This window comes from Lagopus muta, chromosome 3, assembly GCF_023343835.1.
Source record: "Lagopus muta isolate bLagMut1 chromosome 3, bLagMut1 primary, whole genome shotgun sequence".
Taxonomy (NCBI): Eukaryota; Metazoa; Chordata; class Aves; order Galliformes; family Phasianidae; genus Lagopus; species Lagopus muta.
In genome coordinates this window covers 51,782,831-51,804,561 of record NC_064435.1, presented here as the reverse complement: position 1 = coordinate 51,804,561, position 21,731 = coordinate 51,782,831, and the positions used below count along the sequence as shown (strand labels likewise).

The 21,731-nt window shown below is 39.9% G+C and overlaps 1 protein-coding gene across 6 annotated transcripts in view; it reads left to right on the top strand.

Moving 5' to 3' along the window:
• The window catches only part of SPIRE1 (spire type actin nucleation factor 1), a 125,371-nt gene that overhangs the window by 98,348 nt on the left and 5,292 nt on the right, over positions 1-21,731 (top strand). For 2 of the 6 annotated variants that reach the window (XM_048939137.1, XM_048939139.1), the window contains 8 exons: positions 6,816-6,979; positions 11,782-11,869; positions 12,676-12,818; positions 15,413-15,586; positions 18,828-18,965; positions 20,643-20,713; positions 21,385-21,412; positions 21,515-21,651. In XM_048939137.1, the coding sequence (XP_048795094.1) occupies positions 6,816-6,979; positions 11,782-11,869; positions 12,676-12,818; positions 15,413-15,586; positions 18,828-18,965; positions 20,643-20,713; positions 21,385-21,412; positions 21,515-21,651 (943 nt within the window). Of the gene's footprint in view, positions 1-6,815; positions 6,980-11,781; positions 11,870-12,675; positions 12,819-15,412; positions 18,966-20,642; positions 20,714-21,384; positions 21,413-21,514; positions 21,652-21,731 lie in introns of those variants that run through there. The other 4 variants (XM_048939140.1, XM_048939141.1, XM_048939138.1 and 1 more) reach the window with 3 other exon arrangements.

Here is a 21,731-nt window from a genome sequence, read left to right as displayed (position 1 = left end):
TTCACTGAGGAAGTCTACTATGCTAGCTCTTAGCTAATTTCCCCTGGGTATCTCCTGAAAAAAAAAAAATATCCACACTCTCATTTTGTGAAGAAGCAACACCACCTATATCATTCCCTTGTCTCCTTCCAGTTGCGCATGGAAACATCTCATCCAGGGATTATGCAGTGCTTTCTTCCTCTGTTTCTCAACCCATCCTCTAACCTCTCTTTCCTTTAGAAAGGCATAATCTGATTGAAATGATTTAAAAAAAAAAAAAAAGTTATTTGATTACCATGATACAATCAAATACAATAGCTTTGTAATACAGAAGTGAAGTCCACCAGTTAATCTCTGAATGTGGTTCCACGTCATGGCTGAGCCAAGCAAACAGCTTGCCATTGCCAAGACAGAGGAGGGGGCTTTTTGTTCTTTCTCTCCCCCTCAAGCATGCCATTTCCCCTTCCTCCTCTGTGCTCATTTATTCAGAAGATAATCTGAATCAATTCATATAAACTAGACACAAATACTCATATTTTTGCACGGCTGGCTTTGTGCTATTTCAGTGTTTTAAACCTGCTTGCTATCTGATCTTGGAGCTGGCTGATGGCAGATAATGAGCATGGGCGGATGGGAGGAAGGAACAGGCTTTCCCTGTCACAGGTGGTGGCAAGCTGTTAATCCAACTCAGGCCTTTTGTGAAAGCCTGTGCTGACAGTGTATTGTATAGCTACTACAGCTGTCTGGTGGGCTCCAAATTATGCATGCACTTGGTATCACGCTTTACTCTGCTGAAAGCTGAAGTGTCCCCAAGGGGCAGATAAGAGCGTGAACATACTCCAGATTTCAGAAAGTACTCTTACAAATTTCAGATATGCCTGAAGTTGTAAGTTGCTTTAGATTTAAAACTGTAAAACTGAATGTGCTTGTCATCAATGGAAGAGAAATTTCATATCTGTCCTTCTTCATGTCTGCTTCTTCTTTTGCCTCTTGTTTCTAAGAATCCCAAGGCATCCTCATTTGTTTAAATCCAAAAAATACCTCATTAATACTCCATTCATAATCAATTCATTACCATTATATTTTTACTTTGAAGAAGTAACTGCATAGCAATCTACACTGTACTTGGAATTGCACTTTTTGACTGACCTCTGAAGAACTCTTCTTGTTTTCTTTGCCCATCTTCTAAATGTGATTGGGTTGGTTTTTTTGGTTGTTTTTTTTTTCTTTTTCTTTTCCCAAGTTATGTGGTTCTCAGCAAGTAGTGTCATATTGTGTGACTGAGTGGTAAGGTAAAGGTGATAAATCAACTTGTTAGTTAGTTGTGGATTATTAAAACCTCCCAGTTAGCTGGATGTGAGGCACCAGATGAGCAGTACAAATGAATTGGATGGGCTGGGAGATAAGCAGATAACTGGGAGCTTCGAGTGCTGTTACTTTGTATGCTTTTTTTTTTTTTTTTTTTTTTTTTTTTTTTTTTTTGGCTGTGCTTTCATTTTCTGGTCACTGTTTCCACATACTTGCTCTTTCACTGCTTTCATTGCTCTCTGCTTGACGGAATTGCTGTCACAAAACCACAAACCTGATGAAAATCAGAGTTGTTTTCTTCTAAGTGCTAACAGACAGGCTCAGGGCTTTGTTACACTTACTGTACGCAACTTTCTCTGGCACCAAGCTGGAGAAGCTGATGCGTCACACTGCCCACCTATCTCCCTGCCACTGTCAGCCTGGGGATGAGGGGAATGCACATTCCTGCTAGTGAGCAGAGGGAGCAAGCACATATGATGACAGTAATCTGAGATGTACTTCATATTGGCTAGGGACCAGGGCAGACAGTGGCTGCTTCCTCTTATAGAAAAATAACTTGAAAGCATCTTTATTTCTATGGACTGAATTGACTGAATTGGTCAAAAGACCAGCCACTAATTCCCTTACCACTCAAATTCTTACCTCAAAGTTGTGTGCACACCTGCTTTGAAGATAATACTTAAGCCACAGTTTGCTCATCTGGGAGCAGAGAAGAAGAGAGAGAAGAAAAAGGAAACTGAAACTTTTAAACCAAAACTTCACATGGTTTCCACCTCTGTGAGTTAATTTGCATTACTGTTGATTTTACACAATGTATGCCTCAGACCCTTTATGGAGGAGGGAACTCCACCAAGTCCCAGTAATCACTTAATTTATATAATACAATAATGAGTGTGATGCAAACACCAGCAAAAGGCTGACTGGTTTAGATTTATTAGTTCTCATGTCCTGGACTTCACCAGCCCAGTCCATTAAAAGAAGCAGCACACATCTGTTACTTCTGTTCATTATATATTTCCCAGTATATTTATTATACAGAACCACAGAATTGCAGGATTTGGAAGAGACCTTTGGAGATTGTCAAGTCCAGCGCCCTTGCTAAAGTAGGTACCTTACAGTAGGTAGCACAGGAGGGCGTCCAACAGGTCTTGATGTCTCCATAGAAGGAGACTCCACAGCCTCTCTGGGCAGCCTGTTCCAGTGCACTGTCACCCTTACCATAAAGAAGTTCTTCCATATATTTGTGTGGAACTTCGTATGTTACAGTTTTTGGCCATTGCTCCTTATCCTGCCACTACACACCACTGAAAAGAGTCTGGCCTCATCCAGTTGCCTCCTGCACTTTAGATATTTATAAACACTGATCAGACCCCTTCTCAGTCTTCCATTCTCTAGTCACAACAGCCGCAGGTCTCTCAGCCTGTCCTCATACAGGAGATGCTCCAGGACGTTCATCATCTTTGTCGCCCTCCATTGTATTCCTTCTAGGAGATCCCCGTTGTTTTTTTTTTTTTTTTTTAACAGAGAAGCCCAGAATTGAACACAGGACTTCAGATGTGGCCTCAGTGAGGCAGAGCAGAGGGGGAGGATCACCACCCTCGACCTGCTGGCTGTGCTCTTTTTAATACACCCCACGATCCCACAGCCCTTGTTGGCCACCAGGGCACACTGCTGGCTCATGGCCAACCTGTTGTCCACCAGGACACCCAAGTCCTTCTCTGCAGAACTCCTCTCCAGCAGGTCATTCCCTAACCTGTACTGATATATGTGCTTATTTCTCCCAGATGAAGGACTCTACACTTGCTTTTGTTGAACCTCATTGGGTTCCCCCCTACCCAGCTCTCCAGTCTTTCCAGGTCTTGTTGAATGTCACACAGCCTTCAGCTGTCAAACATTTCCTCCTAGCTTTGTATTGTCTTGCTGAGGATGGACTCTATCCCGTTATCCATGCCACTGATGTTGAACAAGACCAGACCCAGCACCAGCTGCTGGGGAACACCACTAGTTACAGGCCTCCAACCAGACTCTCTGCCACTGATCACAGCAATCTGAGCTCTGCCAGTCGGGCAATTCTCAACCTATCTCACCATCCGCCATTGTAACGAGCAGAATGTAAACAAGCGTTAATTCTCCATCCATTTTAGTCTTCTTTCAAACCTAGTGTAAAAATGATAATGGAGTGCATATTTGCTGTATAGAATCAAATTCAAGTTTCTGTTGCCATTGTTTTCCAAGGAGAGCTGGTTGGGAGCAGGCAGCATGGTTACTTGGCTACTGTAGTTAGTGTTTAATCTGTGGTCTGCTTATTCTTTGTTTCGTTAGAGACACATAATGTAAATCAAGGCAAATTTCATATTGTCCTAGGGTGTTTTTTCTCTCCCTTCTTAGAAGGCTAGTTAGGGAAGGCTGACACAAAGATAAGTAATCAAGTCTAAGACATGATATTGCAACATTTCCTGTTGTAATGATCACTCAGAAGAATCTCTGAACAAACCAAACATTTATAACATTTATGAACATTTTAAATGTTCAAAACATTTAGATATTCTGTGAAACTAGAGATTGTCTAACTGATATTTGTTTTAAACAGACAAATTTATTTTTGCTTCAGTGAATTTTCCATGAGTTTCTTCTGCCGTACGCCTTTTTATAAGCACCTGTCTATTCATTGTTTCTGACTTATTTATCCTAAGTAGTTTTATCCTGTTTGTGGTGATATATGCTTATTTGCCACACTATAATGTTTCTGCTGCCTGAATGTATCACTAGAAGAGTTTATATAAAGTTACGATATTTTCTTTCTAAATTAGCTAAAAAATTCTGTTTTTAATTTTGGAATAATTATTTTTGTTGAAATCTGATGGATGAAGCTAAATTTATGTGATCTTTCCTTTAAATTATGATAATCTATCTTTTCATGTATATCCAGTACTGTAAGTGCAGGAGTGCTAAACTGAACTGAAGCACTGTTGTCCAAAAAAATTTTATAAGTGGATGGGTTTGGGTTTTTTTTAGTTTCATCTTCTGGGGTTTTTTTTCTTTAGTGCTTGAAAATTGTAAGAACACTCCCCTTCTTATGCTGATAAATGACATTTTCTACCGAAGAACCCCTCAAAACAAATGCTGTGGCTGTCTTCTAGGTTCACTTAAAGCTTCTCTGGTAGTTCAAGCAGACAAAAACAGTGTGTTTCTAAACAACTCATACATACGAGAATAGAAATAAAAACATTTTTAGGCTGTGCAAATAGTAGTTGACTACAAAAATTACCTCTGCAATGGATCAGAAATTTCCATTTCTGGAGCCTAAAGTCTTAGAAAACAAACTAAGCAAACAAACATAAAATAATAACAAATAACAATTGATGTCACGGATCTCAGATATCCAGATCTTTAATATCACATCCTGTAGTGCTAGAGGATGTCTGGTGAATGTTGTTTCCTAGCCCCTTTCCCCAACTCTATTGCATGTTTTCTTTTTCGGAGAGGGCAATAGTGTTGTCACTTTTGGCTGCCGTGTCCCTGGTGCTGGGGCTAACACTTTGGCTGGTCTGTTCAGGAACTGCTCTGTGCAATCGAGAGACAAATCAAAGGTTTTTCTCTTGTTCATATGGGAAAAGCCCTAAGCTTCTTCAGTCAACTGCTTGCCAGCTAGTTATGGGATCTCATGAAGTGGTGCTGGCAACAGGGAGGAGAGGCGGTTTAGTTTTTGTTTTCATGCTGTCACTTTCTGGAATTGCACAAAGCAGTCGTTACAGTAGGAATGCATTTGATGTGGAGGACACCCATGCTGTACTCGCAAAAATCTAGGAGGGGAGAAAAACATGACCTAGAAGCCATAATGCTAGTCAGGATAGCCATTAGCAAAGCCTTTGAAGATAGGAACTAAGGGATAGGGAGTCTAAGTCTTTGATTGCAACTCTTTGTAGGGAGGACCTGAAGGCAGTAATAATACTGTAGTACAGATTCACAGGCTTGGAATGTCACGACTTTAACAACCCAAATAATCCCCTTTTCTTGCATTCCCAATTGAAGATATGATTTATTGAGGAACTGTAATATGTCTGCTGCCCTTTCCCTCTGTTTTCAGCATATAACAGTGAGCTAATCAATTCTATTAAATGCATACTAATTTAACTCACTCTTCCTATTATTCATTTAAATAGCTGCTCTGGTGAGAATGTTGGAAAGCTGACCTAATATGGCAACTAAGGGTTTGTCTATACTATGTAGTTTTAAATTAACTTTTCAAGAACAGCTTTTATCAGAGCCAGTTGTGTTGTAGCAGCAGTGACCATCTCTGTTTAACTCAGAGCCAGGCTGCAAGTAACTCCAAGTGAGGTGTGAGTACTTGCATTGTTGGCACTGGGAATATCTGGACTATATCACTTCTCTGCCGTAGTCCTTCTGGTAACCTAAGGTTCGAGTCATTTGACCTTCCGTGCCTCTTGTCACCATAAGTAAAAATGGGAATAATAACACTTCATTACCCTTACCCTAAAATACCTGGAGGTATTTTGTTATTACAAGACTGGGAAAGGAGTCATATAATTACATGGGTAGAAGAATGCATTTGTAGAAAGACCAGATACTTAGGCATACATGCAAATAGGAGATTAAAAGCTTCTCTTCATTCTCCCTCCAATGTAATTTTCTTCAGATCGGAATACTGCACTTTGTACTTTTACAGGGATAAAGCTGAATTATCAGAACAAACTCTAAGCTCCCCTAAAATATCAAAGCCTAGGTCATTATCTTAATGTCTAAGCTAAGCTCGGCTAAGCATGGCAGACCCTGGGCTTAAATTGCCAGAGATTCATCCTCATTGCACATGGCCAGAAACCCAGAGTAATTTATTTGGTGGAGTTGCATCCTTGTAAAACACATGCAGATGAAAACAGAACAGCAGCTTCGTGTTTCTGCTGTCACATGAACATTTAGCTTCACAGACTTGTTTTTAATACAAATGACCACTCAAGCCCATGAACTGTGCATATTTTTGATGAGTGCTAGTTATTTAGCTCATTCTCATTCCTCTTCTGTGTTCTGCAGAATAAAGTATAATTCTGTCCTCACAGGAATAACAAGATTTACTCCACACTAAACCTCATAATTTCTGTGTGGCGTTGCCTTCAGATTCACTGGAAACCCACTTGTCCAGATACGACTGTACCTTCTTCTGATACTTAGTTAATTAGAGACTCTAAGTTGAAGGAAAAATATTTTTGTTTTCAACACAGGAATTTGTTTTTAAAGTTGACCAGGGTTAGTCTGGGGTGTTTTTAAGTGTTTTGCACCGCTGCTTTTCCCACTGCTTTCATTCCTTCATATTGCTTCTGCACCATAAGCCGTCGCCTGTAGTTCTCAGCAAAGTATTGCTGAGGTAGAACAATTGCACATGTAGAATATCACAATATGTTTTTTTTCCTTATGTGTGTATAGACTTTACAGTAAGGCTTTGAGGAGGCAAAGCAGATTGATCTACTTAGGGCACGAGGTCCAAGCACTGACTGTTCTGTTTCTCTCGCTAGATGTCTCTGCACCAGAGGCTGGAAGGAAGTCAGAGGATGGCTCTGTAGCAAATGGCAGCCTGGCATCACGGGGGAAGCAGAACGGGGCCACGCAAGTGACAGTGCAGCGGAAGAGACTCCTGAAGGCTCCCACATTGGCTGAACTTGACAGCTCAGATTCGGAGGTAAAATATCGCGGCTGACCTTGATTCTTGCTTGTCAGAACTTAGTCCTATTCCTTCATTGGCTGAACCAATCAGCTAAGTGTAGACTGCAATGCGAAGTTTATGTGGCTGCTTCAGAAATAACAAGATCAGGTCTCAGAAATCAGAACATTCTTTAAAAAGTTAAAAGATGGTTTTGTCCTTAGTCCCAGTATTCACTCTTTTTTTATTTAATGCCCAGTATCTGTCCATAGTGTATGTGTAGCAGTTATGCTTTTGGGAATGTAGACAATTGTTTTTCACCCTTCTGGCACCCTTGCAGGAGCCATCATTAAAGGCCTCAGATGTGAGCCCAGCCCTACCATACCAGCTGTTAAGTAAGGAGAGTCAGCTCTGCCAGAAAGGTTGCAGTTCAGTGCAAATTCAGTGGGTTAGGCTGTTACGTAGGCTTAGGAAGTAACACCCGGCAAATGTTTGCAGATAGAGATGAGCAGACACTGCTTAGGTGGAGAAGCAACTTTGAATCCATTCTCTCTCAAATGGAGAATTAATGATGTTTAGAAAGCATTGAAAGAAGAAAGGAATAAAAAATCTCTCCAGTTTAAAAGCCACATTGAGTATAGCCTTTGAAAAGCACCAGTATTACATTGTCAGGAATGAATTTTGTCTTTTGGCCCAGTAATATTACTGAGATTGAACTTTTCTGAAAGTCAAGCTGTCAGGAAAGTCAGGGTTTATTTAGAGAGGCTAATTTTAACCAGGGGAAGGCAGTCTTCCCTGGCTCTTTCTCTGTATTAAATAGGGAGGGTGGGGTTTCCTGACAAGCACTTACAAAGGTATCTAAGCTGAGAGATAGGAGGCTGGGGAGAAATAAAATTGGAGATAAATGTATCTTTTTGTGTACTTTCCTTATCCCTGTGAAGTTGACCCTCTTTGTGTTGTGGGTTATCCTATGGGAGACTTGTATGTGTGCATAATTTGGTGCATCCATACTGAAAGCAGAAGAAATTAGCATTCTGAAATCTCTCAGCAGTGTTTAAAATTACAATAGAGGCTATGTGAGGTTTTGTTAATATTAACAAAGCTGGGCAGGACACAGGAATATTGAGACTTGTTAATGAAAGAATTGGATTTTGAACTCTAATCTTTTCAGCTTTTAGGTCAGTGCATCCTGAAGCTAATGCAGGATGATATCTCACACAGAAAAATGAGCAGAAATTAGCGAAAGAAAATTCTGTACAGGGAAACATTAAGCAATTATTGTGGGAAGGAAAAATTCAATGTATGAGTATTGATTAGGAATACCATGCAGGCAAGCAAAGTCATACAGAAAAAAAAGCGTTGGGGCGTAGAGGAGAAGATAAAATGAAGAATAAATCAGTCACATCAAATTGTCACAGAGAACAGATGTTGTATTGGTTTGAGTCAAAAAAAGTAGCTGGTGAAGCAATTAAGAATATTAAAATGCCAAGCAGAGTACTGGTAGGGTTTCAGGAACAGTGCTAAAGTGGTGTAAACTAACATAATGGAAGGAGTTTGGATGAAATTTAACAAGCTGGCAAAGGCATATGGGACATAGAAGATTTGAAGAAAGTCAAGTGTGCTCTGCCAGTATATCTTAATTGCTGAATTTTATATCTGTGTAACAAACTGAAGTGTATATGTTGTCTTGTTTGGCTATAAGCATCTCAGGCACCTCTTTGTCTTCAGTTTGAATTGAGCTTAACCTATTTAGAGTTACTCGCTGGGAGTTAAATTATGACTGTGTTATGTCCTAAATTACAGGCTGCAAATATCTGCACTGCTGAGCTACGGAGCTCCAAATAGGCTGTGATGCAAATGCATTTTTGTCCCCTGAATCCCCTTTGTTCTTTTCTCAGCTGTGTTGTGATGCTGTGTACAGCCCAGCACTCAGTATTGCCAGCCAGAGGTGAAAGAAATGGTCTGATATTGCCCTATACCCATTTGCTGGCAAGGATGAATATCGTGCAAATCCTACTATCTGTCCTTGTTTTTCTCTGTGTTGCTAATAGAATCATGGATTCAGATGGGGAGGAGGAAGATCCATTTTGCTTTTGGTTTAGAGAAGTAGAAATCTAATAGTAATTTTGATACAGCTATGAAAATGGTGTCTTCATAATTTTGTCTGGCAACCTGGACAAAAATCATGTCAGTAGTGTAGTCAGATGGTTTACAGTGATGCCTTTAAAGCTGCAGCTTTCTCAGGACATTTAATATTACACATAAATTATATATATTAATGTTTAAGTAATATTATTATATTATAAATTTAATGTTATAGTTATTCAGCTCTTAGTGAAAAAGTGCACAATTCCAGATGTTTGGTTTATCCAATCTCAGACATGAAAAGTCATATTGTCAGCCATAATAGTTAATAGTTGCTGTACTGATACAAAAAAGTTTGAGTAATCATAGGTCAGTAACAGCATTTTCAGTGCCTGAGTTTGTGAACAGAAGTAATATAAGAAGTTTAGCTTCTGGGATCTTTCTTGTAAGTCTTTACCATAGAGAAGCCATTTATTGCCCTGTTTTTGTCTATTTCTTTCCCTCTCATTTTGAGGCTCCTAGGCCATCAAAATAGCCCCCAGAAAAACTCAGATAGATACAGCACAAATTAGTGAGGTCAGACATTACTAATGATGTCGCTAGAGTTTTTTCACAAAAGTGGGGAAAAGATGGAGACATCCATGTGCTACATAGCATTGCAACATCTAAGATATCATATCCAGCTTGATTTCGAAAGTGATGTGAAGAATAGTTGTTTTTTAGCTATTTCTTTCAGTTGGAATATGACCATTAGCAAGAGGTACCATAATCACTATTTTACAGTTTTATATGCAGTATATTTAGGCTTTTGACATTTTGTTCGCCTTATTTTGTCTCTTATCTCCACACCGGTGTTTCAGGCACAGGAGAAATGCAAGAAAAATGAGAATCAGAAAAGCATGTAAATAAGCTCTGTGCACAAACTTGCTTGAATCATGATTCAGTCTTCTATAAAACTTACCATGTAGGACAATAAAAAAAAAGAACACTTGAAATTTTTGGTCAGGACCAGGTAGGATCCCACAGAACACGAATCTTCAGGAGCAACGCGGGCTTGGTTTGTGCTCCACAGAGAGCTGCTCTGCTCCTCTACAAGCTCCCCTCTACCCCTCGCTGAAGTTCTGGCTGCTCTTCATTCACAGAAATGAGCAGTAGAACAGCATGGTTGTGTTTTTTAATTGATGGCTTGCTTAGTTCTTCATCTTAGCCTTCTAGCTCCTCTGGCAACGAAAAAGTAATCTTTTACATAGATGAATTTGACTTCTACAGATTGAATAGTTTAATGGTTTACTTTCTACAGGAGTTAACAGAATTTAAACATTGAACTCCAGACTTGTGAGCGCTGTTGTACCACTTCTAGAGAGCAATGCATTCAGTTATCTTGTGAGTTCTGCAGTGGTCTTTTAGGGCAACCATGTGGTGTGAAGCAGTGAACTGCAAAGATATCTGAGTGAGCTCTGTAGCTGAACTATATTGGTTTGTGGATGCAAAACAGCTGGTGCAGTTAAATATGCTGTTTAGACTTCCCTACAATTTTCCCATCTCAAATGTCTGGAAGAGACATATTGGATATGTTAAAGTGAGTACATTGTTTTGGGGTCTGACCTGGTTGGAGATTTTTGCAGAAGACTGTCTTGAGGCATATACAGTGTTACAGCAAACATCACATCACAGTTTCTTTACATACATTGCATACATGTCCTTGGGCTAAGCAGAAAGTACGGATCACCTGATGGCAATTTGTTAAGGCCTCTGTCCTGTGATGCATGGTGTTCATTGAGGTGACCCTGCCAGCTTTTCTTTTCTGACTTGCTGTTACCAAAGGCAGCATTCTTTCAGTTAGTGGGGATTTTCCTGCTTGCAGTTCAATAATGAGAGAAATCTGCGTGAGAAAGAGAGGCTCAGCCACTTGCTGGATTTTTGAGCTGGCCACCTCTTGTAAATCTTGACAATTTAAGTGATTGTGAAACTCCTCGGTTAAAAGCATTCACATTGGAGCTAAACAGCATTCACAATCAGTCCTTCAACTCTGTTCCTTGGGGAGGCTCTTGTGATTCACGTATCTTACTGGTATCTGGTGGCTGAAGACAGAGGTTTGGGATGGAATGATTTGGTGATTTGGGTGTCATAATGCCTTGGATACCTGACAGGTGTTAGTCAAAGCCTGTTTCACCTTGGGCTTGACTTTGGCTTCTGTGATGAAACACAAAATGAAGATTCCTTTTAAATACATAAGAAAGGAGAAAAATACACTGGGATTGGTAATTACAGAACAGTGCCATGGAAGTCAGCTTAATTTCTCTTTTCTTTAGTGGGTGATATGAGTACCTGTTATTCCTTTGGAAACTGGAGAAATCCAAGGACTGATTTCTTGCTAGTGTGAGACATAAAATTGACTTACTGCATTTCCTGTAGTTAAAAATCCTTCAAAGATCTTGAGTACAATTACTGGTGGAAAAGTAAATAGAAAAACAAAACAGTGGATTTGTTTTGCTCCTGTTCTTTAATGTGGTGGTTAAATGCACTGAATTCCAACCATGTACCATTTATATTCCAGTTTTTGCAAAAGTTGAGCTCAGAAAATTAAATAGCTCTGTGTAGGGTCAACATTTTTTCTCAGGACTTCTTCTAGGGCTTTGTGTGATTTAATGTGGTAAAATGCCTTTGATAGCTTGTGATTTCTACGTGCTAACAAGCAGTAAGAGAAGAAAAAATAATTTCTGATGAATTCTATTTCTTCTCATCTTCCCACACAGGAGGAATCAGTGCACAAATCAACAAGTAGCAGCAGCATCTCCCCCTCACAAGTGGAAGACCCCTCGCAGGAAGGTACCAGCAGAAAGAGTGAGTTTTAGAGTGCCTGCTTTCACTTAGTTCTGTTGCCTTCTGTTATGTGAACTTTGACACTTTTACAGAAAGCTGAAGCTGAGTGTAAATTGAATAAATCTGAACCTTGGAACATGCTGAATAGGGCAAACGTAGTAATTAGTGAGTGGAAGGCCTATACTATATGTGGACATCTTTGTGAAACAGAAAAGTCATATTTGAAACTGTCAGGGAATTGTAAAGGAAGTCAGAAGTGCATATTTCAGCTATGTTCATCTCAGAAGGGCTTGTTGCTGCAGAAACACATTCTAAACCAATGTAAAAGCCAGTTTAAATATTTTCAGCACCTCTGACATCGATGAATGTACTTGTTTGAAAGACACCTAGTAATCACCAATATGTCTCATAAGTGAAGTACTTACTGTCAAGAGGGGAAAATCCGATCTTTTTGTTTCAGGCAGTTATGGTAGGCTTTACTGTACAACAGGATTTCCAGTTTCACTGGAAAGCTTTTGTAATTAAATATGTAATCTGTGCACAGTGGTGAAATAATTTGTATAAGCCAGTATTTTGGCACTCCGAATTTTTATTCAGTGATAAATGGATGGTAGCATGCCTGTATTTGCTGTTCTTACAAGTATTCCTGTTCTTTCAGTCTTGAAAATGTAATCAGTGTGATACTTGTATTGAAGAGTGTGGAAGTGTAATTTGAGCCCCCAGCAATAGGAATTCTAGGAAATCAATGACTGTTTCAAGTACTGAGCAATGTTATCCAACACTCTGTTTTACGAGAACTCATTCTTTTATGCTGGTTGAATCTTTAGCACCTCCAAAGTTCTTGCCTATATCATCTACACCACAGCCAGAGAGACGGCAGCCACCTCAGAGACGACACTCCATTGAAAAGGAAACTCCAACCAATGTCAGACAGTTTCTACCACCTTCAAAACAGAGCTCCAGATCACTTGTAAGTGGAGTGGGTGGTAGGAGAGAGAAAAAGAGGCATGCTAAAAGTATAATGAAAATTAAAACTTGGCTTCAGTGTGATTAGAACTTGACTCAAAGAAAACTCCTGAATTCAGAAACAGCCCTGGGCTACTAAAGACGTTTTGAAATCAAGATTTGAACTTTCTGATTAACCCAAAATCTCAGGTACAGATGCCTCGGAAAATATGTGCACTTTGATTAGGACTCTGGATAAAGCCATGTGCCTTGCTTTTATTTCAGAATGTTACCAAAACAGGCAAACTTTGCCTTACTGATTTTCCATTTGAATAGAGACAATTCCAAAGCTCTGGATTTTTTTAAATGCTTTTTTTATTATTTAGTTTTTGGCAGCATTTTAGTTAATGGCTGAATGAATGAAAGGGCTTCTTCTCCTTCTACTGTAAGAATTTGTGTGGTTAATGTTTATACATGCAAAAGCTCTTTCAGTAATCCAAATCAAGGTTTGTTTATGTTGCTTTGTTGAAGTCACTGAGGCAAAAAACTGTATTACTACTTGAAAAGAAAGTACAGTACATTTGATCAATTAGCTTTAATTGAGAGCTGTTTTCCAACAGAGTATAAGAGTAACGGGTATGAAATCTTGGCTCTTTTATGCTGACCTACTGATTAGTGCTTTGTAATTTCATGCAGGATATGTTCCTCGTCTCTTTTTCCTTCCAGCAGGGTTTTGAAGTACACCCCATAAGGTGCTGGTGAATAGAGAAATCAATAAACACATCTTAGTTCTGAAAGGAAGGGAAAATTCACTCGCCCTGTATTGTAGAGCAGTGGTATTAGTGGGCTTTGAAGAGTGTTCTTGTTGTTCACCCAGGCAGTGGTGGCCAGGATCTGAATCCATTAGTTGATGATAAACTAGCAAGAAAATAATCTCTAGATATTCTCACAACATGCTTCCTCCATTTCAGAGGGTCTGCTGGATTTTGTTTATTATATCTTTCCACAAGAACGTGGTTTCTCATTCTTGGTGAAGGTAATGTAGTAGCATGTTGATAAACACAGCACAGGTAGACTTCTGCTGAAATGAGCCTGGAGCATAACGCATTGCACCAGAATCAGATGGAGGGTTCCTTCGGTACGTGTTTGAAGATGCTCTCCTATAAAATGGATCGTTGTGAGTGCCTGCTGGCTGCACTCAAGGTATGGGCAAGTACAGGACTTATTTTCTGATAGGTCCATAGTCGTTCCCATACACACTGTTGAAAGGGAGGAGGGGAGAAGGCATTGCATGTTATACTGAGGCATTTGCTCCATCGCTTTTTTAATCCATAGAATTATGGTGCATCATTATAATATTGATCTCATCTCATGTATTTGAAGGGATCATACAACTGTAGAATCTTAGTTATGAGGCTTTTATTTTGAACAGGGGAAACAAGTTCTCAACCTTTTTGGCCACATATGCATTTTCATATAGATGCCTGTTTCTAGGCATATGCTCACTGACATATGCCTAGAAAAATATTATATGAAATAAAACTGCTGCCGAAAAATTAATTAAATTATTCAATTCCTGCTAAAAGTATTAAAGAAAAAGGGAGAAAAGACAGTAGGTATATCAGGGAAGTGTGGGAACACATGAGAAAGATTTTACTAATTTCTTTTCTTTTGGACTTTTTGATTTCTAGATAGCTGTCACCTAGTTGGTTTTGGCTATGGAGTGAGAGAGAAGGAAAATCAGCAGTAAAATGACGTTCCTTTAATAAGAACCTGTCCTATTTGATGCCTGGAGAGTAAATTCTCTGACTTGGCAATAGTGCCCTCTAGGGTGTGACAGACGACACCCATAGTCCTTCTGGTTTTAGTCTGATAGGTTTGTGACATGATGGCACTGTCCCAGTTACACTTGCTGGCTTCCTGCAAAGCCCTTCCTTCCCTGCAGGATGCCAGCTTGTGTCAGTGGCCATGCCAGGTGCTGTATGTGTAACCGTGCTGTTCCCTCACTGAACACTTCGCAATACCTGAAGAATATGATTTTTTTTTTAATTTGACTTCACGCTTCTTCATCCCTTCCTCCAGGATTGATGGAGTTTCATTTCTTATCACCCGCTCCTGTGGCCGCAGTTTCTCTTCAAGGTGGAAGAGGCCTCATCAATAAATAGCTCTCCATGCCAGAGCAAACAGACAGGAGTTTGCTGCAGTCTCTTAGCAGGATTAGCAAGAAACTGGTCTGTCTTGCATACTAACTATGGTTTTGTGAACTGGCATCTCATCAGACAGAGGGAGTTATTGCTGAGCAGGTGGGGAAGGGAAACAAACTTGGTAAAAGACCGACAGTCGTCCTTTTGATGTGTCGTCTTGCCAGTGCTCCCTGGAAGGCAGGTTTCTGTGGGACCAGCCTGGTGGTGTGTGTACTGCAGTGAGCTAACTTGGTGCCTAATCAGAGATGAAGCTGTGTCCTGATATGTACATATGAATGCCTTTGTAGATTGTTTGCTTTTTTTTCTTTTCTTTTTTTTATCAACATCGTCATTATTTTTCATGACCTAGAGGACCAAAGCTAATGATTTCATTTATACACAGCATTCGCTTTTCTGCTTCCTATCTATTGTTCAGGTTCCTAGGATAAGGAGTTTATTTCCAAGGATGACTTTCAGACCACTTTTTTCAACTATGCAAACAGCTTCTCTGCTCAGCTCTCATCCCATTGAAGCAGCCATGTGTGGGGTGGCAGGGGCTATGTACTATCTCTGTGAGAGAGCTTTTGCCAGCAGGTGGAAACCCGCAAAGGTTTGCCTCTTTTTGCTGGCTTTGGAAATCACCTTCACCAGCATGTTCCCTCTTTGGGGAGCACTTCCTAAGCTGTGGCAAGAATTAAAGCTTAGGCTGGGACACTGCACCTGATTGACATTGATTTCAGTGTGTGTAGGATATTTGTGTGTCTTCAATCACTTCACGGGGAAAAGAAATCAGTTCTGAAAGGACAGCAAACTAAAAATGCAACATCACAAGACTGTCAGTGGGACAGACTTTAAACTTTACAGCACATGAAGATCCAGCAGAAAAAAAATTTAAAAAAAGAAAACAGCAAAACTATTGTAATGCTTGGACTATGTTGAAAAGAGTGAGCCTTTGTGTTTCTAGCGAGAAACATTCAACACCCTGTAGAATGGAATGGCATTTGCAATCTGTTTCACTTGAAAACATGCAAATGGTTTTGGTCCTCCGCACAGTTTTGTATCAGAACTTAGAGAATAATTCCTAACTATTCCTAGGGAGGCAAGCCCACTAACAAGAAAAAATGATTAATTTCCCCCTATGTAGAATCAAACAGTAATTGATTTTTCCTTTTGCTTGTCCCAACTAATAAGTGAGAGTGCAGACTTCTGCAGGAGAGCTGAGACTCCCAGATGAACTTTCAGTCTGCAAAATCAATGAGACCTTAGAGTGCTTGACTAACCATGAAATGCAGAATTTAGAGTCCAATCTGGCACATGTTCCTATTGCAATTTACTGGTGTAACTCATTTGACTGCCTGGTGACATCTTTTAATGAGAATTTTTACAAGGAATATTGTAAAAAAAGATAGTCATAAGACTGATCAGGTGCGTTGTGCTGAGAATGACCTACAAAGCACTTTATTTCACATTATGAACATATAATCCTTACTACCTGCTTTTCCTGAGTAGAAGTTAGACATACACACCTTAAGTTGTTACAGTATATAAAATGACTGCACAGTCAAAGCTTTAAGCCAATTTTCATGAGGATCGTGGAAACTTCAAGTTTAAATTAGTATTTTTAAATGAGATTATTTCCTTTAAAAATAAGAATACCGACTCACCTTGAATGTTAAAATGAGTATTGACTACAATTCCAATACAAGGCCATTCAAATCACATTTTGTCTTTAGTATGTTCTGTCATATGCAGGTTGCGCAGAGAATTGAAGTTATCTCATTTGCAGCTGCCTGACTTGAGCAGATCATTGCTCAAGTTTGAGTAATAACCCCAAAGCATCACTGTTTAATGAAGTTTAGTCAGTGCTTAGTGTAATTTTAATTAATTTCAGTGCCTTACAGCTAGTGTCGAAACAAAAGATTTTCTTGTGTACTTATTTCTATGCCAAAAAGGGAAAAAAAAATTCAAGCAGTTTTCTGAAATCAGCATAATATTTATCTTTCATTTAATGTTGCATTAACATTTTGTTGTCCTTGTGTAACCTCTGGAATTAAAACATTAGCATTTAAACATGTGAACATTTTTTTCTATGTTTCCCCTGTTGCCTGCAACTACTTCTACGTGCTGTAGCAGTAATCATTTTTGATTGGTACAGCAGACCCACACTATTCCCCTGGTAGCTGCTCTGCACCTATAGTAGATCTACAGACTGTCTTCAAAGGAGCAATACTCACTGACATCATCGTCCTATAAATTAATGGAGCGGGCGCACATGAGGGGGAAGGAAGTGCCTCCAAGTAAGAACTGTGTTTCTAAAGGACCTAAAGCTCTGATTGATGAAAAGCATTCAGCTTGCCTCATTCACCCCAGTCAGTTTCTCAGTCTCCCACGATGCAGAACTGAGGTTTTCTGCTGGCATTGTGTGCATCACGCTTTCCCACCCACTTCCTCTCCCATCTCACCCGGCCCACCGCCGTGCTTCCCTGTAGCGAGGCAGTTGCTATGGGAAGGACCAGAATGAAGTGCCAGTGGCAGCCAGTTAGCTGTGAAGTCTCATAATGAACAGAAGGCATTTTGTTTGGCTGTGCTGTGTTACACCTCAGAGCAAATTGCAGTTGTTTTTGACATAGTTTGTTCTTTCCAGAAAACTAGCACCCATACACCCCAAAGGTTTAGCTGGCAAATCTAACAAAGTTAACTCAATTCTAGTCTTTTGTGGGGTGCCTTAAACAGAGCGAAGTTTCTTTGTGTTCCCTTTCTAGATAGGTAAGACAACAATTTTTAAAAATGTGGTGGTTCCTAAATGCTAATGTTTGCCAGGTCTGCAACGTAGAAAGATTTTCTTTTTTATCTAATGGAAAGACAGAACCAAACTCTGGGTCCATGTAAGTTGAATATTTCACAATTAATCTGAACCATCTCTTCAGTGTATAAATTAGACCTCCAAACTGTCGGCCGTGTCTTTGTGTTTGCAGGAAAAATTTCCTTCCTTTATTCAAAGAGCATTGGATGTCATTGTCATTACCACACAGCAGCCCCTGTGAGCTCGCTGAAAGGGTTCACTAAGCATAAGGCGATGGGAATTCCCACAGAGGTTTCTGTCTTTCTGTTGGAGCTGTATAATCAACTACAGGGCTGGATTACAAATTGGGTTGGTGCTTTTATTCTTTGGTACCAAATTCAGGAGTTCTCTACTCAATATTCTCCATCACGATGTAATACAGAACGTACAGAAACTGTGTCGGTGGGAAGTTGTTGGGTCATTCTCTATTTCATTCTTTGTCATTCGTAATCCAACACTGGGTAGCCAGTTCTCTATTTGAAGGTTACCCTGTAAAGCTTAAATTGCCGCTGTTGCTTTCTGGTGGCAGAAAGGAGAGCCTGTCTGTCTGGATTGCCTTAGCTTTTTGTTGTTAGATCACATGAACGCCAAGATGTGGTACCACTGAATAAAAACTTCTGCTAGAATGGGCTACTACTGACTTTCCTCGGCCATTCTGGGCACCACAAAGTGTCAAAGAAATCATGTGTTCTTAGGAATACTTAAAAGTAAAACCATGCGCCAAATTACCTTTCTGCTTTCTAATTATAAACCTGAATGTCGATTAAAATCAGTATTTGTAGTGAAAGACAAATGGAGAGAAGATCCAAATGGCTTGAGGAGGGAGAATGAACAAAACTCATTGTGGAGGCTGAACATATTTGAAACTCATGTGATGCCCATGAATGAGCCAATGCTATTGAGGGGAGAAACTCCTTTTCTGGAGTTACTAACCAGGTGGTTGGTTGTCTAGGTTGAAATGTAGAAGAAGCAATTTGGCTTTGAAGTAACATGGATTTTTGGCTTCCAGGAGGAGTTTTGTTACCCAGTGGAGTGTCTGGCTCTGACGGTGGAGGAAGTCATGCACATCCGTCAGGTGCTGGTGAAGGCAGAGCTGGAAAAGTACCAGCAGTATAAAGATGTCTACACTGCTCTGAAGAAAGGAAAGGTATGGCTGAGCCCAGGGAGGCCGCAAGCGGGAAGTTGGTTGCACAGACCTCTGTTTACATCTTCAAGCTGGTGGGAAGCTGGAAGCAGGCATCAGAGTTTGCAAAAATTGAGATTGTAAAATCATAGAATCATCAATTGGCCTGGGTTGAAAAGGACCACAATGATCATCTAGTTTCAACCCCCCCATTTGTTTCTTACCCTGTATTGAAGAAGACAGACCACCAAACTTCCCCTTGAATTTATTACACATGGGTCAGCTTGTGTTGAATTAGATACATAAACATAAAAACTTTATACAGAAATACCTTCCTTATACCTTCTATAGAAATGCAGCAGTGTTTGTGGTAATCAGAACATATCTGTATATTTATGTTTTAAATTTCAATAAGGTCTTTTCTGCCCACATCTTCTGCACTATTACTCAGCATTTCTATTCCAAAAAATAGAATTACAGCTAGCAGTAGGTAATTACAAGAGGTTTTTTATAAGTAGCCTATTTTCCCCTATATCAACTGACTCTTCCTTTCTGCACTTAATTCCCATTTCTAGAGTAGGAACATTTGTCGTCTCTGTGACCCAGTAGCAAGTTTTCTCACCTTACGAAAGCTCCTAGTGTCTGGTTAAAGTCTGGGCCTTACTCTGCTTGGTTGGAGGTTTGCCTGGCCCGTGCCTGGCTTCTGTCTCCAGCTGTTAAGTGGTGCACCTGGTGTGATTTCTCCTGTTGCTTTGAGGTATTTCTTCAGGCTCCACCCTTCCTGTGCAGTGCGTCTTGTGAGCAGTGTCCTGCGCTAACCAGCAGTTTGAGCTTTGCTGTGGCATTTGTAAGTTAGAAATAAAGCACACTAGAGAACTGCAAGTACTTGAAAACCAGAACAATCCTAAACATGAAATACTGGAGGACCCATTAACTAACATTTTTTTTCCTGTGAATTGCGGACTGGGGATTAATATTTACCAGTAGAAGCAATGTCTTTTCCCTTTCTTTTGACTTGTGCTTCTCAAACGCTTCCAGTAAGCATATTTTCACTGCATAATGTATTTTAACTCCAGGCTGTGATTAATATGCTGATGTAAAGATTTGATTGATTTAAGGCAGAAGAACCAAAATCTGAAGACTTCAATTAGCTGTGGATTCAGCTGTTGCATATTGTCATGCAACATAAAGCATAGTAATGAGCTTTTATCAGATCTCATAGTGAGTTGGTGCTTTAATTCACCCCACTATTAAAATTGTTCCCTTTTATTTTTAATCAGATTTGTCTAGCCTCACATCTGTCTTTGGATCCCAGTGTGTCATCTGTATGACAAAAAAAACTTTTCCTTGTTCAATGCCCCTTCTTCATATAAATGTTCATAACCTATGATGCCTGGCTCCTTTCAATGAACCAAACAGGTTTTCCTCAAGTAAGGCAGCTGTAGTAGCTCATTCCTGGACCTTCTCTGGTGTTCAGGAACATAGGATTGGAAGAGAATCATCAAATCTTATCACAGGCAACCACTTAATATTCCAGAACCCAGCACAGATGATTAGGAACAAGAGCATTTAAAAGTCAAAAGAATATTTTAAAAGAATATTTCTTAATATATGAAGATACAGTTCTTTTCTATATCCTCTTGGAAGCATGAACTTGTGCGGAACTTGTCTAACATGGGAACTTCTCTGTTCTTCTTTCAGCTCTGCTTTTGCTGTCGGACAAGAAGGTTTTCTTTCTTTACCTGGTCTTACACCTGTCAGTTCTGTAAAAGGTAAATACTTAGTATCTGTTAATAAATAAGTACTATTACAGTATGAAAAACTTGGAGTTGTACCTTAGATCACCCCAAATGCTGCATAGTGTTGACTGTTTTCATTTAACAGTCCAGGTTTAAAAACAAATATTGTAAGTATGCTAAAATGGATCTTTTGTAAGTGATGTGCTCCCTTGGACTGAAAGACTCTTTATCAGGGTCTGTTGTGATAGGGGAATGGTTTCAAACTTAAAGAAGGGAGATTTAGGTTGGATATAAGGAAAGATTTACAATGAAGGTGATCATAAGACCAACATGTAGACACTCAAGGCTGGGCTGGATGGGGCTCTGAGCAACCTGATGTAGCTGCAGGTGTCGCGGTTCATTGCAGGGCAGTTGGACTAGTTGGCCTTTAAGGGTCCCTTCCAATTCTGAGGATTCTCTGATTTTTGATCAAAAGTAAAAGAAACATTAATTTCCCCTTTTTTCCCCCTTTTTTCTTTTTGTAGCTGTAGTTCTTGTTTAGTATTCCTCTTCACTTTTGGCTTCATGTTCTGATTAAGTTTTTATATTGATGAAACATTAAAACAAAAGTGTTTGGGTAAGGAGTTGGGGTATTTATTCCTTATTCTTGATGTCATTAAGGCATAGCCCAGTTAAATGACTCAGGCTTTCATTTTCTTACACAGGCCTGTATGCTCACAGTGCTGCAAAAAGGTAAGTAAACACATTTCTGATTCACTCCTTTCTGAAAAGCTGTCATCTTTGGAAATGATACTGCATCTTTCTTATATCACGTGTTCCTTCTGTGCTCAACAGATGCGATTGCCATCAAAGCCATATTCCACTCTCCCCATCTTCTCACTGGGACCTTCCACCTTGCAGCGAGGAGAAAGCTTCATGAGGCCAGAGAAGCCCTCCACCAGCCACCACCGGTCACTGCGGAGCATGCCCAGGTGAGAGGCAACTGTGGTCACCTGTGTGCACTGGAAATGCCTCTTGGAGTTACAAACTCCAGTGCCAGGACTGGAGCAAA